General features: G+C 51.4%; 1 protein-coding gene across 1 annotated transcript in view; it reads right to left on the bottom strand.

Annotated features, from left to right (window-relative positions):
• LMX1A (LIM homeobox transcription factor 1 alpha) overlaps positions 1-16,295 on the bottom strand; it is a 42,273-nt gene that overhangs the window by 5,509 nt on the left and 20,469 nt on the right. The window contains exon 3 of the mRNA XM_027694819.1: positions 571-803. Within this exon, the coding sequence (XP_027550620.1) occupies positions 571-803 (233 nt within the window). The remainder of the gene's footprint in view (positions 1-570; positions 804-16,295) is intronic.

A 16,295-nucleotide genomic window follows, 5' to 3' on the forward strand; every position in this document is an offset into this window, starting at 1 on the left:
GCAGCAGAAGCAGCTCACTTCTTTCACTCGGCCTTTCCAGGGTCTCAGGCAAGGGCAGTGAGGCACAGGGGAGGGACACAGGTTTAGGCCAAGGTAGTCAGTGGAATGCTTGGAACTGTGATTTTCTTTTTAGGAAGAAATCTCTCAGTTAGAGTGTATTTTACCAGGGGCAGTTCTTCCATTTCCCCAGGTGAGAAGGTGTGACATGTCATTGCAACCATCATGACTCTCCCTCCCACAACCAGGGAGGCTGTACACCCCTCAGGATGGGATGCTGGTGCCCTGCACAGGCCAGGATCACAAACCCTCATAGAAATGGGCCTAATGAGATGGGATCCTCTATCCATGCAGCCCCTCTCCACTGCCAACGTCCCCGCTCAAGCCCTTGCCACTGATGTGGGAGAGACTCTGGCTGGAGGACCCAACAGTGCTTATAGAGCTTTTCCCCTCAGACAAAAAGGCAGAAGTTCAGGGCAGCGAGCCCAAACCTCACCTCCAGACCCCACCGTGCTCGCAGGGGCCTCGGAGTGGGACCAGCCAGGGAGACGCCGGGCGCGGGCGGCCCCTTACCAGAATCCGACAGAGCCGGGCTCACCAAGCTCAGCAGCTCCCGCTCCTTCTCGTAGTCGCCCTTACAGAGGAGCTGCCCCTCCTTCAGCACAAACTCGTCTCCCTTCTGCAGGCGCCGCTCGCAGACGCAGCAGCAGAAGCAGCGCAGGTGGTAGACGCTCTTCTGGGCGCGCATCACCAACTCGCTGGGCGCGATGGCCTCCAGGCACCCGGCACACTTCACTGCAAACAGCCTGGGGGAGCAAGAGGAGATCCCACTGTCACACCCGCCTGCACGTGGGGATGCTGGGGACAAGGGAGGGGGCACCCGTGGTAGGGAGATGGGCATCGGCACAGGATCGCTGTGACACCCCCTCGGTGTTTGGATTGCACCGAGGGGCTGGGCACAACGGTGCTGGCACCCCTCAGTGACACAGCAACGTGCTGCAAGTGCTGCACACTTGCCCTGTGCCAGTGGGGGATGCTGCCTTTGGGTCAACCTCAGCAGTTTTGGTTGACCTGTTACCAGATGCTTACCATGAATGCAGTCAAATGATGACAACCCCAACATCCAGATGCTCAAGATAAAAACCAAACAGGTGCCAAACCCAACAGCCCAACAGGTGGTAGCTCCCCCAGCTACCACCATGAGAAGACACAGGACACAACACATCCACATGAGTCTTATCAAGCCAGCTCTACATGTCCACTTGCCTCCAGGTCATGCCTAGACCTAAGGAGATGCTGGAGATGACAATGGGGCCAGTGAGCTCATTTGTGCCTCTCCAAAGCACCTACAGGAAGCATCTGCACTGTCAGTCACCCACAAACTACCCCATCCCTCTGGCCTGGGTCACTGGAACAGCCCCCTTCCCACTTGCAAACACATCAGGAATGTCTAATATATCATAAAAATCTCCATGGCAGCAAGTTTGGGGTTAAGGCCAGTGACAGACTGAAGACTTGATCTGTCAAAAGGAAAAGAAAAAGCTCAGCTTGTTCCTTGACATTGATGTGACAGCATTTGAGGCATCCCTAATTAAACTGTTCCCAGGTTTCAACACACTGGCTTTAGACTTAAAAGCCAATAATAATAACAGCAGTAACACTTTAGATTGAAACAGAGCTTTTCTTTCTTCAGCTTTAAATGTCCTTACTGAGAATGATCAACGATTTACAGTTGGGGAAACTGAGGCAAGAAAAATGGAGGTGGCAGGACCAGTGTTGGACAGAGAGGACCTGGAGGCACCTGGAATTAACCCTGGGCTGGATATTTTAAGTGAATGGGATGTTTTACCCAATAGAGAAGGTATCAAATCAGAACCTCTTTGCCACCTCCAGATGCCTGAGTTCTTGGCTTGGACCCCATAGAATAAAAAATCACTGTTTACCCAGTCTTGTTCAAAATATCTGTGGGAACTGGATATTATTAGTCCCCTGTCTTGACAACTTTGGCCCAGAAAGAGAAGTCAAAAGTCAGCACACATCCTGCAGAGGTTATCTCCGAGCATTGCCCGAGTCCCAGCCTGGGGATGCCCCAGGGACCCACACAGGGAGCGCTGCATCCAGTCTTCCACCAGTCCCAGATAGCTCCCACTTCCGTGGTCCCCATCTCCTGTGTCACCCCTGGGGGAGATGTGGAGGGGCCGGGGCTGGCTAGGGAGGGGATGGGCAGTCCTGCAGCCACCAGTGAGCTTTCAATCCTTCCTCTTTCTTTGGCTGATACAAAAAACACATAGGAAACGTGCCGGAGCAGCCCCATTCCTACAAGAACATGCAAAACCCTTGCAGGAAAACCATCAGAAAATGGGGATCATTTAAAGAAGTTTTGGTGATGAAAAAAACAGGGAGATGGAAGCAGAGCAAGGCACATGCAAGTCTTTGTGTCCCAGAGGTGAAGGCACCCGTAACACCAGAGATGCTGAAGGCACCAGGGCACGCTGACACCCACCAGCAGTGCCCAACAGCTTTTAGGGCTGGGTGTCAAGGGTTAGGAATGGGGCCTGCAAATGTACCCCGTTTATCATTGTTTTCTCCTTCCCACATCCGGGTTCTCCCATGGACACTTCCTGCCAGCACATGGGCTATGCCTGTTCCCTCCCAGGTCTCCCCCAAACAGTGTTGGCAAGCATGGGGATACGTGGTGCATCATTCTCCCCGTGCCAACCAAATCCTGGGCACACTCAACAGATTGTAGCATGCCCAAAGAAGTGGGAAAGGGGTATTATAAAGCTTTTATAAAACACTACTGTCACCACAGAAAGTGGAAATCATCAAAGAAAAGGTGGAGATTAGGGGGTTTATAATTCCAGATATTGCCATTAGTAGCTTTTATTTTTCTACATTCAGCTTTAATTGCCAAGGTTCACATACAACTGCCTGTCTCTTAGATGTATGTATTTCCAACATCCCTATGACTGCCCTGGGAGGAGAGGGATGTATATTCCCTTGAAAGCATCCCTTCCAAAGGGTCATTTTTTTCTTGTTCCGGCTCCAAGAAACACTGGCTTGTGTTAATATTTCTGCAGTCACTTCATCTTTAATTATGTCTCTTTTATGTCAAAGTGAAGGCAATTTGTATTCGTCTGGTAACACATTCTCATCTTATTTAAATGATGTTTAAGCCCTACCTGTTGGGATTACTAACAGTTCCCAGCAATAAAATATTGATAAGATACTACATTACTGCTATCTAATCTTCATAAATGAATGTGCCCAAAATTTGTTTCCAAGGCAGTTATTAGAGAGCCACAAACCTTTGCCAGTCAGGCACAGCAGCACCAGCCCAGTGATGGATGTTTCCAAGTCCAAAGCATGTTGCAAAGCAGGAAGGTGTGAGTTTTAGCTAAATGGCTGCCTGATATTAAATGCATAAAGCCATTTATTTCCCAACTGCTGAGTCCCCAACAGCTCTCTCTGAGGGGTGCCAGTCAGACCAGGCATCTTTCACCGCAGGACTTCCCCATCCCTGGGCAATGTGAGATGCAGAGAAATCCCCATAAAACCTCTTCCACAATAGGAAACCATAAAGAGCTCCTTATAAACACACAATAAACAGAGAGCTTAGGCGAAACACACAATAAACGGAGACCTTAGGTGCTAAAATGTCACAGGCAGAAAAAGCACAGCCTACCATGGGTAGTAATGGAGAGGGAGCACAGGGCCTCACTGGTGTCCCAGGTCTCCCGAGCCCTGGACAGTACCAGCTACTCTGCAGGGACTGGGAAACAACAGCACGCATGGATAACCCCCTCCACAGATAACCCCACAAATGGAAAACCCTACAAATGCGTAGATACTTCCATTCAGTAACAACCCCATACAGGATAACTCCAGCATGGATAACCCCTGCATGCATAACCCAGCTGAAACACTCTTGGTCAACCTGAGATGGGGCTGAAGGAAAATTTTCTTCCAGCACCACATCTAGCAATTAATTTAACATTTTAGCCTGAGCAAGGCATACCAGCCTGGATCCAGAGGTTTTCCTTCAACTCTGGGATCTTCAGCTCTGTACCCAGCTCCCTCCTGCTGCAAGCAGGCCACAGAGCAAATGTCATCTCTTCTCCCCTCTCTTTGTGCCTCACTACATCTGTGGAAGGGACTTTGAGATTACATTTCCCTACAGGAGGCTGCGCAGAAGAGAAAGAGGACAGGCTGTGCCCAGGGACTTCAACTCTAAACCAAGGGCAAATTACTACCCTCTGAATTGCAACGGGAGCACCTTCACTTCTGCCATCCTCGGGGTGCTGCCAGCTTTAGTTCTCAGTAGAGGGTTTTTTTCCCTCCCTAGGCTGGGGTTCCAAAGCTAAATCATGCCTGGCTGGCAGCAGTGGGTTAGTTTAGCCAGGTGGGAAGCTGGCAGGCACAGGCCAGGACACCAGGCAGGGAGACCTGCTCAGCACTGGGATGCTCAGTGGAGTCCCAGCCTGTCGCCAGCAGCTCAGAAAATGCCTCATTGAAGCGATGACAGCAAATGTTTGTAAATGAAAAAAACCCCACTCAGGGCGAATTGGAATGAAAAAATGGTGATGTGAGCAATTTCTATCGCAACACGCGGCCTTTTGTGTCTGATCTTAAAAATGTTCCTGTTCCTGTATTGATTAATCTGCCTTTTTTCTTTTTCCCCCTGACGTTTAGGTCCCTTTTGAAATGAAAATCTGCTGTTTCGAAACAGCGAGGTGCTGGTGGTGGCTTTCAAGAAAACCTTGAAGCAAAATATTTGGGCATTTCCAAAAGTGCAACATTTCTGATGGTGTCACAGATATCCCCCCTTCCCCAAGGTGCAGTCCCACTTCTCCACACCATTCCTCTTCCTCAAGACAGCACCTCAGTCCTCTCCTTTGGGGTCTTTCATCCACACAGCATCACTGAAACCTAGAAATGTCGAGGTGTGGCCGAAGGCACCCCTGGGGTGGTGCATCCCACGTCCCTTCCCAACGTGCCGGTGGAGCGGGTGCGGTGCGGGCAGCCCCGGTTTCCCATCGGAGCCACCACCCCCTCTTTCTCCCTTTATTTTGAGGTGACAGGCTGAAAGGGGCTGTGATTGACGGGCGCTTCCCGGCTGCTGTCTGTCTGCGTGAGCCGCATACAAACACAGCCCCGCGGAGCCTCCCCGGGGAGGGGCCGGCGGGTCAGGGACGCCGATATTAAATACTGATGGACAAACCTCAATCGCTGCGCCGAGGGTTGGCTCAGGCAGCGGGTAAGGTGAGGCAGCTCTGCTGACAGGAGGGATGCTCTCCCTGCTGCCTGCACCAGCCTGCCTGGGGATGTGATTAGAGGCATAGGGGCAGCCCCTGTGTGACCCCACAGGCTCCCGCTGGAACGGGCACTGTTGGCACCGGTCCCTACAAAGCAGCTGCCCTGCTCACCTCCCTGCCGGGACTGACAGGGATGCTGGGTTTTCCAATACTTCTGTGCAGAGACCTGACCAACTCATCTCATGCTCTCACTGTGGCCCAGGAGGAGCCTGAGCAAACCCTGAACTTCAGGGCTCCACGGGGAGTGAAGACACCAGATTGAGTTGTCTTGGCACTTGGTTGTCATCTCACTCACTGTCACTTGTTGGAAGGGGGGACAGCAGCACCGAGTTTTCAATAGGCTGGCAGTGGAAAAATGCCAGTCACTGTCAACCCCGCACCCATGGCCTGGGAAAGGGAAGCTGTCCTGCTGCTGCTGGGCTCACATCACCCTGTCCCTGCTCTGGCCCCTGTGGGGCAAAAGTATGAGGCACAGGGAATGGACCGTGGCCAAGCAGGAAGGGGGATGGATGCACCCCATGTGTGGTGCCAGTGAGGGCATCCCCCAGCTGCCCACGGGGGACCACGTGGACCCTTGGCCCTGGCAGGAGGGGTGCTGAGGCCACGGGAGCAACCTGGAAAGGGCTGGGTCCATCTCAGTGCTGTGGAGAGCAGGCTGGCACGTCCTGGGGATTCACAAGGCAACTCAGCACCAGTGATCCCGGGGACCTCCAGGGATCTGGGCTCCCAAGCCGAGAAAGGAAATCACCTACAGCTGCCCCTGCTTCCCTCGCTGTGCACCCGAAGCCCTCGAAGAACTCTCCAGTGGGACAGAGGAGGGATGTTTTCCCCGGGGCTCTTCTCCTGACCCTTTCCCGTCTCCTGGTTCCCTCCCCCCCACCCCGAGGCGGACAAGTGTTCGCTTTACTGCCTGGCAACGGGGCCGGGGCTAAGCTCGCTAAAATATGAGTGTTTTTTGGCTGGAGTACCAGAAGGCTGCAGTCCTACAGAGAGAAAAAAATTGAGCACTCCATGCCATGGCTCCAGAAAGGGGGAGAATTAGGTTTCACACCGAGCAGGCTGGACCATGGCATTCTTTAGTTAATGCTTAACAAACGCCCAAACAAAAGCGGCCAACTTTGCTGCATGTTTGTAAAATGTATTCTCAGCAGATTCGGGTTTATTGGAGAATTCACTCACTTTGCAGCAAGTGGCGTTTTCCTTTTTTTTTTTTCCCCTTTAATTTCCCTTCTCCTCCCTCCCCCCGGCTCAAGCCCTTCTCATTCCTGCTGCCTGAATGCGTCTTCCGACACTTTGAGGGGACATGGCAACCGGGCTGAAACGGGCTTATTTCACCCAGGGGGCTGATGTGAGCTCGCCTCCCCGGCCCCACGGTGCAAGTTCTCCCCGGGGTCCAGGGAGCCACTGCTGACAACTGGGAACAGGGAGTCCAAAAAGCCAAGTCTTGGCCTCTTGCAAATTCACCCCTGAGCAGCTCGCTGGTGGCTGCCTACTCTGAGAGGCTGGGAAAGCAAGGCAGGGAGGTGAAGCCTGAGAGTCCTGCTTTTCACCTTTCTTCACCTAACCCAGCTCTCTTGCGGTCCAAACCCAGTGGTTCTATCCCATCCAGCATCCTATTCTGCCATGTACCCCAGCCCTGCACGCCTCCTTGGAGAGCCCATCATGGCAGAGGATGCCAACAAGCACAGCTTACTTTCGAAGGCAGAGGTCATGTCAGGGATGGATGAGGTGTGGAGGAGGGGGACAGCCTCGTCCAGGGACCCCTGGAGCTTTGAAGGGGTTAAACTGGGGAGGTCCATGCATGGGTATTCTGCGGGAGCGTCCCTAAACAAGCTGCAGCCCTGATGGAAGTACCTAAGCAGCCCCCTCTGGAGCCTGGTGCCATGGCAGAGGACACTGGTGATGAGGGACACACTGGGGAGGTGGTAGCAGAGAGGAAAGGAGGGCATCAGAGGAGAGGGGGGTTTTAACTCTCCTTCTGCTACACATGAACCATGCAAGTTTTCCCAGGAAAGGGCACCTGCATCCCTGCCTCCTGAACAAGATCCAAAAGTGGTCACTTAACACCTCCCGGACCCTCCAGAGACCATGCTGTGACACACAGGGGCACTGCTAGAATGGTAGGGTTAAGTAAACAGACAAACAAAGCCTTCCCAGCAAACTGCCGCTGCCAAAATACACCAGCAACCCTCAAGCCTTCTCCACATTGAAGTAAAAGGTTAAGCAAGTACACAGCTTCTAAGGCTGCTCTATTTCTGATCAAGGACATACTTGTAAGACTTTCACCAACAACGTCCTATAGCAGCTGATGGCTCTGTGCCCCCTCCAAAAGCCCGATAAAAATCCTCTGCTGGTTACAGGAGTGGCCAGAAAGTGATCTCCTGGGCAAGACCAGAAGAACAAGACCAAAGTGCTGATATTCCTCCCTGTTTCCCTAATGGCTGCTTCCTTCTGTGGCCCCCCCAATAACAGTGTGTAGCATCAGGCAGGGAGCTGGCCCTATCCCAACAACAATCGAGCACCTGGTTTTGGAGGCAAGAGGCGCATGGGTAGGAGGGGGAGAGGCACACATATCACCATACCCAAGCCCAAATGCCCTCCCAATGAAGGCAACCCAAGGATCGATCCCATTCAGCTCCCAGCACAGCAGTTCTGCATCCAAGCGATGCATCTCCCACCAAGCTGAATTTTGAGCAGCGACCCCCCTCAGCCCCCCCTGTGCCCCCAAGAAAACAAGGATAATTGAAAAACCACAATATCACTAGTCAAATTTAATATTGAGAGTGAGTGAGCGGGAGCCAGAGGTCAGAATTAATTACACCCCACCATATTTCAGCACGCTGCCGCAGCTCCGTGTCCTTTCCTTGGGGAGCAGTGCTTCCAGAGAGAGGTCGACAGACATTATTAGAAAGGACTGATTTAAACGTACCCCCAGGAGCTTTTCAGCTTGTCTCTTCAGAGCCTTTGTTTGTACTGAGATTAATGGAGAGGCAAATGATGGAAAAGCAAAATCACCAGGAGCAAGAGGATGTGCCATTGCTGCCGCCACCACCCCGATTTGGCCAGCTTTGTAAGCGGGGCAGGAAAAACTAGGAGAGAAGGAAATGCTGTTCATGTCATTCATTTTGCAGATAAAAATGTGATGATCTCGAAAACTAATTTTTTTGGTTTTCTAAGAAATATATGTCCTGGCTAAAACCTCCTGAGGGTTGATTTTCCTACCCCCTTGGGGATTTTACACACAAACTGTTTTTTTGACGTTTCCCACCACCATGAGGGGAGCAGCTATTTTCATTCTGCTCCAGCTTAAGGTACCTTCTCTTGCAAGTCATTATATTTTTTTCCGATATTTTTTTAAACCTCCTGTAATGGAAAACTAGTACGGACACAAAACAAAATTAAACCTTTCTATTTTCCGTTCTTATTTTCAAAAAGAGGATTACAAAAGAAAAGGGAAAGAGGAAGGGAAAGGGAAAGATATTCAGAAAAATCTCCTTCCTCGGGCACAGCTGGCACTTGACTGGTCCCAGCCCTGAGCAACCTGATCCAGTATCCAAGTCAGCCCTACTACATGCAGAGGAAGGACTGGGGACTTCCAGTCCCTTCCAGCCCCTACTCCCCCACGATGCCATAAATTCACCTCCACCTTGTACCAACAGGTTCAAAGAGGGAGCAGGCAAATCCAGGGGACTGAGTTCAATTCCAGCTGGTCCCACAAGTCCAACCTCACCCTTAGGACCCCCCCTATCCCTACTGCTTGGGGTAGCATGGGCTCCTCTGCCCTTTGGGGGGATTTCCCAGAGCATCACCATCAAGGGCAGTGCGGGTGGACGTGCATTGCGTCCAGCAGTGCCACCGGCACTGGGGCTCCCAGCTGCTCTCAAGTCTCCTAGGCTACAATCAAGGCTTGTGTTTTCCTTTATTAAACAGAAAACCCGTGTTCCCCCCCAAGGACTCTCCGAGCTCTCGGGGATGGGGCTGCAGGAGCTGCCGTTTCCCAGGCATTTAAAATTCACAGGGTGTTCGTGCCGATGTGCCAACGCGGCGAATTCTCATTAGGAGGTGGCCAATATCCTGTCGAGCTTCCCGGCGCTCCAGCGGCTATAAAAATCGCTCGGCTGTATAAAAGCTAAACAGAGTAAACTAAGTTGGACACAGAGACCAGCTGCTTCAGACCAGCTCGGCAAACAGAGATCCGCGGGAGCACACCGGGCGCTGCCGGCAGGGAGATATCGTTCTCCCGGCTGGGTTATTTCTTGCCTTATCTTTTATTTCCCTGCGCTCCAGCTCACCCTCAAGCAGGGTTTTGCATAAATATCATCTGCGTGTGTTGTCAGGTTGTTGGGATGGGGTTGAGGTTTTTTTTTTCTTTCAATAGCATTTCCACAATGGGAAGCAGCTGTTGTGGTTAACAGGCTGCTCCGGAGCAAAAGCTGCGCTGCACATCGAGATATCTCAGAAGAGGCATCCTTCATACATAGCTCTGTGCACTAGAGAGCACTATAACATGTGTTTCCATGAAGTTTGTTAACTACTCGGCTAAACAAGCGCACTGGAAATGCCAGAGGAATATGCTCTGGAATGAATGGAAATATTCATCTAAAAAGACATTAAATTTAAGCCATCTTTTTTTCCCCCCTGCTCCACTGAGCTCACGTTGCTGCGCTCTTCTAGCGTGCGCTCTCGGGATGGGGTTTTGGGAGAAACAAATGCCTGGGGTGTATTTTCCAACCTTGTGGCACCTGAGACAGGGATGAGGTAACAGATGACGGCACACAGGGGGGTTTCTCATGCCATCAGTGGTCTGGGGACATGGCAGCAGAGCCAGCCTGGTCATGGGCAGCAGGTCATCAACTGTGATCCCTGCAAGTGACCTGCTCCCAAATGACATCTCGTGTGTGGAGAACCAGAGCTGCTCTGCCTTCTGTGGGCCTGAGCATCAGCTTCCCAGAGGTATTGAGCATCCGTGGGGTTCAATAAGCCCCGATGGGCTCAGTCTTACAATAAACAGGAATAGAGCCTCAGGAAATTTTGGTTATTAAGTGTTCGAAATTTGCTCGCTCCTCTAGAGCTTTTTCCTCCTCAGTCTGAGGACGTTTGAGAGGGAAGTTTACATTTTTAGCCAACATGCTCTTGAAAAATTCAGTAATACACCAGTGCAAATTCAAACCTCGCTTGGATTTCTGTGTAGCGATTGTGTTTTAATGTGACTTCAGTAGCCATGAATGCCCCCCAAAAAAGGCTCTGTTGCAGTAAATGAGCAGCACTCTCAGATTCCGACATAATCTGAGGGGTTAATATCCTCCATGGGGAGAAGATGCTCAGAAGGCTCCAAAGTAGCCTAAAGGTGCTCAGCACTCGAGCTGGTTAAGAGTTTTCCATAAAATCATTTCCCTTCACTCTGCTTGCTCTATTTTATACAAATACATACATATATATACACACTCACAAGTATATATACATACATTTAAGATTTTTTTCTGAAAAATCTTAGCTTTCCACAGAGTTTTTTTTAAATTCAGCCATGAGCCCAAGGGAACCTCTCTGGTTCAAGTCACTTGGGTACCGAAGGGCTCAGCCCAGGGATGCTGAGCCATGTAGAAAAGAGGGACTCGTGTGCTTTGCTCCCGCTTGGTCAAAGCCTGGGCTGGACACCATCTCACCACTTCCTACCCAAAACATTTTTCTGGAGCTTTTTGATCTGAAAACATACATTTTCTTTTTTTTTTTTTTTCCTTATCTATTTTGATTTTCACACTAAGCCATGCTGAGGCTGAGCACTGACATGCTGGAATGTCCTTCCAGGCAGGAACTATTGATGCTCTGCCCCACACACCTCTCACACCACACAGCACCCAGAGCATTCCCCCCGTGTGTTCCATTGCCAGGGCACCAGAGAAGGCTGAGCAGGGACACTGGAGCAAAGAGCAGAGACCCCTACAAGGGGAGACAAGGGTGCAGGGACAGCCCTGTCCCCTGTGCCACCACTGGGTTTATCCCATAGTCATGGTTGCAGGGGTGAGGGGATGGTGCCAGCTTGCCAGGCTACCTGAGACAGGTCCCAGTGCTGCCAAGGCACCAGGATGAGCTTTTGATGGATTAGAGGGCAAAAGCAAACACGCTTTCTCTAGGAAACAGGTTCCTGCCACTTGTCTGCTCAGGGTTATCACAGCGTCAGGGGCAGCAGCCCTTCCCAGCAGCCTCCGGCGGCCGTAGAGGCAGGATATTACTTTGTTGCTTATTCATTTTATTGCTTCTGCTTTCTAAATATTTGCTTGGCAGGGAAAGGATTCCCTTTACACCGTATCTGTTTTTACAGGTCAATTGAATTTCTGGCGCTCTCAATCCCTCTTTCCCTCCAATTGCATTTGCAAAACAAATATTGATTGTACCAATTAGCTGCGAACCCCTCGTGGAAGATATCTCAATGCCTTCAGCTGGGAGAAGGCTCTCCCAGCTACTGGATATGCCAGTGGGATAGGAGTCCACAGAGCAGCAATGCCAGGATAGGGCTCTGCAAACCCCCAGTGGGACTCTCTGGAAGACAACAGCAAGAATGACATTGCTAATCCTTTTAGCTAGAAGGCAACACCTTTGAAGGGTATTAAATTGAAACTGGGGTGTCCCCTCACATCTGAGACAAGTGTAAACTACCCTGTGCCTACTGTTCACTCTGGAACCTAATGATTGAAACCAAGGGAGACCACTAACAGCACCAACAGCAACCACAAATATATCCAGGTAGGAGGTTAGATCTGCTAAACCACAAAGCCCCCCATTCCCAGCAGAAGCCTCATGTCTTTCACTGCAACGCTAAACACACCAGCTCATTCATTAATGGCATGGAGCTCTGGCAGGGGAGGTTTAGGTTGGATATTAGGAAAGGATTTTTCACTCAGAGGGTGGTCAGGCTGGAACAGGCTCCCCAGGGAAGTGTCACAAGTCTGCCAGAGTTCAGCAAGCATTTAGACAACACTCTCAGGCACATGGTGTGATTCCTGGGGCCATCCTGTGCAGGGCCAGGAGTCAGACTTTGATGATCCTTGTGGATCCCTTCCAACTCATGATTCCATGATTTGGGCAGAGATGGGATAAGAAAGACATGTCCCTCCCAATACTCAGGTGTCAGGAAGTCCCTTCTTTTTCTTCTCCCTTTTGTCTGGTCTGAGATAAGCAAGTGGCTTTGGGCAGCAGCATGAGCACAGTTCTCCTGCCTGCCCCAACATCATTTCCTCTATGGAAAAGCTGGCAGATGCCTTTTTTTAAGGGATGGACTAGATCATAATGATAAAGGAGTGCATTCTGGGGTGCTTGGCTGCAGAGCAAAAGACCATGCTGACACCTTCTTGCCAAATCACATCCTTTAAATAAAAACATAAAAAAGTTTTTCCCCAAGCATATCTTTAGGGCTTCCCTATGCAGTGCTGGTCTTTTCTGAGCTGTCTCACAAAAAGCAACAGGCACGTTCAATCAAGCACCATGTCACACCTCATCACACTGATTTCATTAATCTGGGTTTTATCTATGGCTTCCTTCAAAGGTTTCATCAAAATCCCCAACTGCCAGGGGGAGAAGGGAAAGACACCTTGGTGGATAAACAGTCGGTGTTTAAAACTTGCTGTGTTTTGCTCTGACACAGTCTAAACAACTTACAAAGGAATGAGATGACTGAATCGCACGCCGGTGCGAGGCACGGTGGGGATCCTTCACCCTCACATGCACCAGCCTCTGGTGACTCTCATCTTCTGCTGGCTGTCTCTGGGACAAGGGTCTGGGATGGCAATGCCAGCCCTGGTGTCACTCCAGCAGGAGCTGTGACACAGCCCCACAGCTCACAACCCCCTGATGGCCACTGGCAAAGCATTCAGAGCACACTGTTAAATGTGTCCTGCCTGTGTCAAAAGTCACAGCCCAAGGCAAAGGCACGGGGCAGGGGGTGGCAAGGGGGGGTTGATGGATTAGCCATCGAGGCAGGACATGGATTAGCCAGTCAGTCTGCAGCCTGCCGGGGCCAGGACATGGATTACCTTGCTGCAACAGTGCAGGAGAGACGCTGGGCATGGCCAGCCACTGGTCTGTCCCGGTCAGGACTCCCAGGCTGCCCAGCCTCAAAAAAGCCTCTTTTTCCAACTCTCACCCTCAAAACAATGCTGCAAATCCCAGAAAGCAGAGACAGTCTGCAGCCCCCTTGATAGCCCCTGCAGCCTAGGAAAGGCAGATTTCCCAGCCCAGCCCAGGAGTGCAGGATAGGCCCTGGGAGAAATGCTTTTCCCCCAAAAACATGGGATGTTTCTCCCCCCCACATTTCTCTGACTCACAGTTGGCAGAATTCAGTGCTGGGGTAAATGAGACAAGAACATCCTCCCATAGCCAGACCCAGGGCACAGGGCCTGGTACCCACAGGGTGGTCAGGTCGCCCCTTTAAGCTGAGTTACAGCCAAGACAGAGATGTGGATATATAAGATGCTGACATAAGTATATGAGCCAGTCCCCTCTGATGAGAGCATGCACACATCCAGCGTCCCGGGGCTGAGGGTGGGAAGCAGATGCCTGGTTAAAGAAAGGAGGGACCAGCCACGAACCACTCACACTACTATGCAGCTTGGACAAATACAAGGCTGTTTGGCTCCACGTTTTGGGCTCGGGCCCATCTCTCCAGTTTAAAGCAGTTGAACAGAGCCCAAAGGCTCATTAAGTCGGTCTGCCTAGAGCTGGTTCCGCCGCCAGGATATTTCATCCCAACATGACTCTGATGTTCCCCTTTGTGGCTACAAGGAATTTGGGGCGAGTAAGAGGAGGCAGCCCCCATGGCCAGGGCAGTGCTGCCAGCTCCCAGTGTTTCACCTAAAATGGGTGACAGTGGGTGCTGGAGGTCTTGTGCCCACAGCCTGGAATTGGGTGAGAATCCCACCTTTTTACTTTTTCCCTTTACCTCCTCCCATTTTAAATCTCCCTGGGCTGCAGCAGGAACAGGAGCTCTCAGGACAGCAAGTCCCACGATCTTGGAAACAACCAAGCAAAGGCAAAGAGCCTGGTATTTATCCTCAATCCATGTCAAATGACATGATGGGAAAACCAAGGTCAGGAGCAGTTATTTGTTTTGCCAGCCTGTCTCCGGGACGCGCAGAGCAGAGGTAGCCTGAATCCCCCTCCCTCGCACCAAGCAACACATGCACCCATTCCCTCCCAGTGACATCCCTAAGAAGATGTCACTGTGCCACCTCCCAGTCTTGATGGACCCTCTAAAGGTCAGCACTGAAGGCATGTCCACCACATATGGTTATTAGTTCTCCGTGGGTCCATCCATCCCTCCACCACAGCTGGGTGAACAATTCACAGCGCATAAATTTATCTAGCAGATCTCAGCCCACGTGCTGTTTGCTAACAGTCTGTAGAGAGGCTATATTTTATCCCTTTGGGTTTCTTGGCCAGCATTCAAGCTCCTGACCCTGATTTATTCGCAATCGGTCAAGAGCCACATTTCATCTCCATAGGCCACGTCTGCACGCAGCTATTCAGAGCACGTGGCTCGATGTCCCACAGCAGCGCTGGGACATCTCGCCATAAGGCAGCCCTGGCTCTCTGCAGCACCTCCAAGAGGTAACTGGGGGGGAAGGGGGGCTGTGTTCAAAAATAGGCTCTGCGGGGGCAAACCTTGCCTGATGAGAGCAGCGTGGCCGGAACAAACCGCACCTCTTCTGCGCACGAAGGCGATGAGAGCTCCAGATGCCGGCCCAGGCTGGCTCACTGCCTGTCCTCATCCCATCTCACCATCTCTTTGCCTACCTCTCTGCCTATTTATAGTCATGGAAGACCTTTGCACAGTGCCCAAGCAGCCAGAGCGTTGAGTGTATAGGCGGGATGGCAAATGCCACTCTTTAACTTTCCAAAGCCCTCTTCTTTTTGCCTCCCAAGGGGGTTGCCATGGAAAGCCAGGCATGACTTAATCTTTGAGACAAAACCTTGGGACCAGCTAGAAAACGTCTCTCAGAGCTACACCCTGGCCCTAGGGGTTTATAAAGCACCCTATGCTGCATCTCAGCAAGTTTTTCCTAAGGGAGCAATCCCACCCCCACACACGTGAGCATCCATCTGTGGAACACAATCAAGATGATGATGAGAGAGGTACAGAGTAATCTGCAGAATTCAGAGGAAAAGAACAACACGAAGGATCAGGGTTAGTATTGTGAAGGAGCAGGTTTAGTATCAGCCCTGTCTGACATCTTCATTGGCAATTGCAATTAGGGACTAATTAGCATGTTAATAACATTAGTAGGAGATAATAAACTGGAGAGGATGGAACGGAGCAAAACAATTTGAAGAGGACCCTGGAGAGACTGAAAAAAAAAAACAAAGGAAATTCAGCTTGGAAAAATGCAGCTTCTGCTGTTCAGGGGAAAAACATCCGGAGCAGATGCTGCGGCGGGAGGAGGAAGGCGGGAGCAGGGAAGCGGAAAGCAGCTTGGTGTGGGAGCGGTGTGTCAGGCCCAGGAAGGAGGCAGCCCACCAGCTCCCCTGCAAGCCATGTCCCAGGACTTGCCCACGAGCAGCTCAGTGAGCAGGGCAGTCTGTGAGACTTCACCACGGGAGTGGAAGAAGGACCAGCACCACATGCTGGTGGTCAACAGGGCATCCTGCCGGGGTGGACTAGCGCTGTGTAGGGAAAAAAGTATCCCAAGCAGAACAACTACATGCAACTTGACTTCATCTGAAGCTGTTTCCCCCTGTCTGAGCTTGGGAAGCCCCACTGCATGAACATTTCCCCTCTGAGCTGTGGCTCTGTGCCTGGCTTCCAGGGGGATCTACCCCATCCAGGAAGGCAAAAGCTGGCAGAGTTGCCCCTCTGGCCATGCTGAAGCCCTCTGTGTCTCCTCCATCACATGAGCCCCCAGACCACTTGGTGAAAACTGCCCCATCATTGTTTTATGGGCCACGGGATGAGGGGTGGACCCTGAAGGTGGAACACCTCGGTGGTCCCAGTCC

This window comes from Neopelma chrysocephalum, unplaced genomic scaffold (assembly GCF_003984885.1).
Source record: "Neopelma chrysocephalum unplaced genomic scaffold, ASM398488v2 Primary Assembly neopelma1_98, whole genome shotgun sequence".
Lineage (NCBI taxonomy): Eukaryota > Metazoa > Chordata > Aves > Passeriformes > Pipridae > Neopelma > Neopelma chrysocephalum.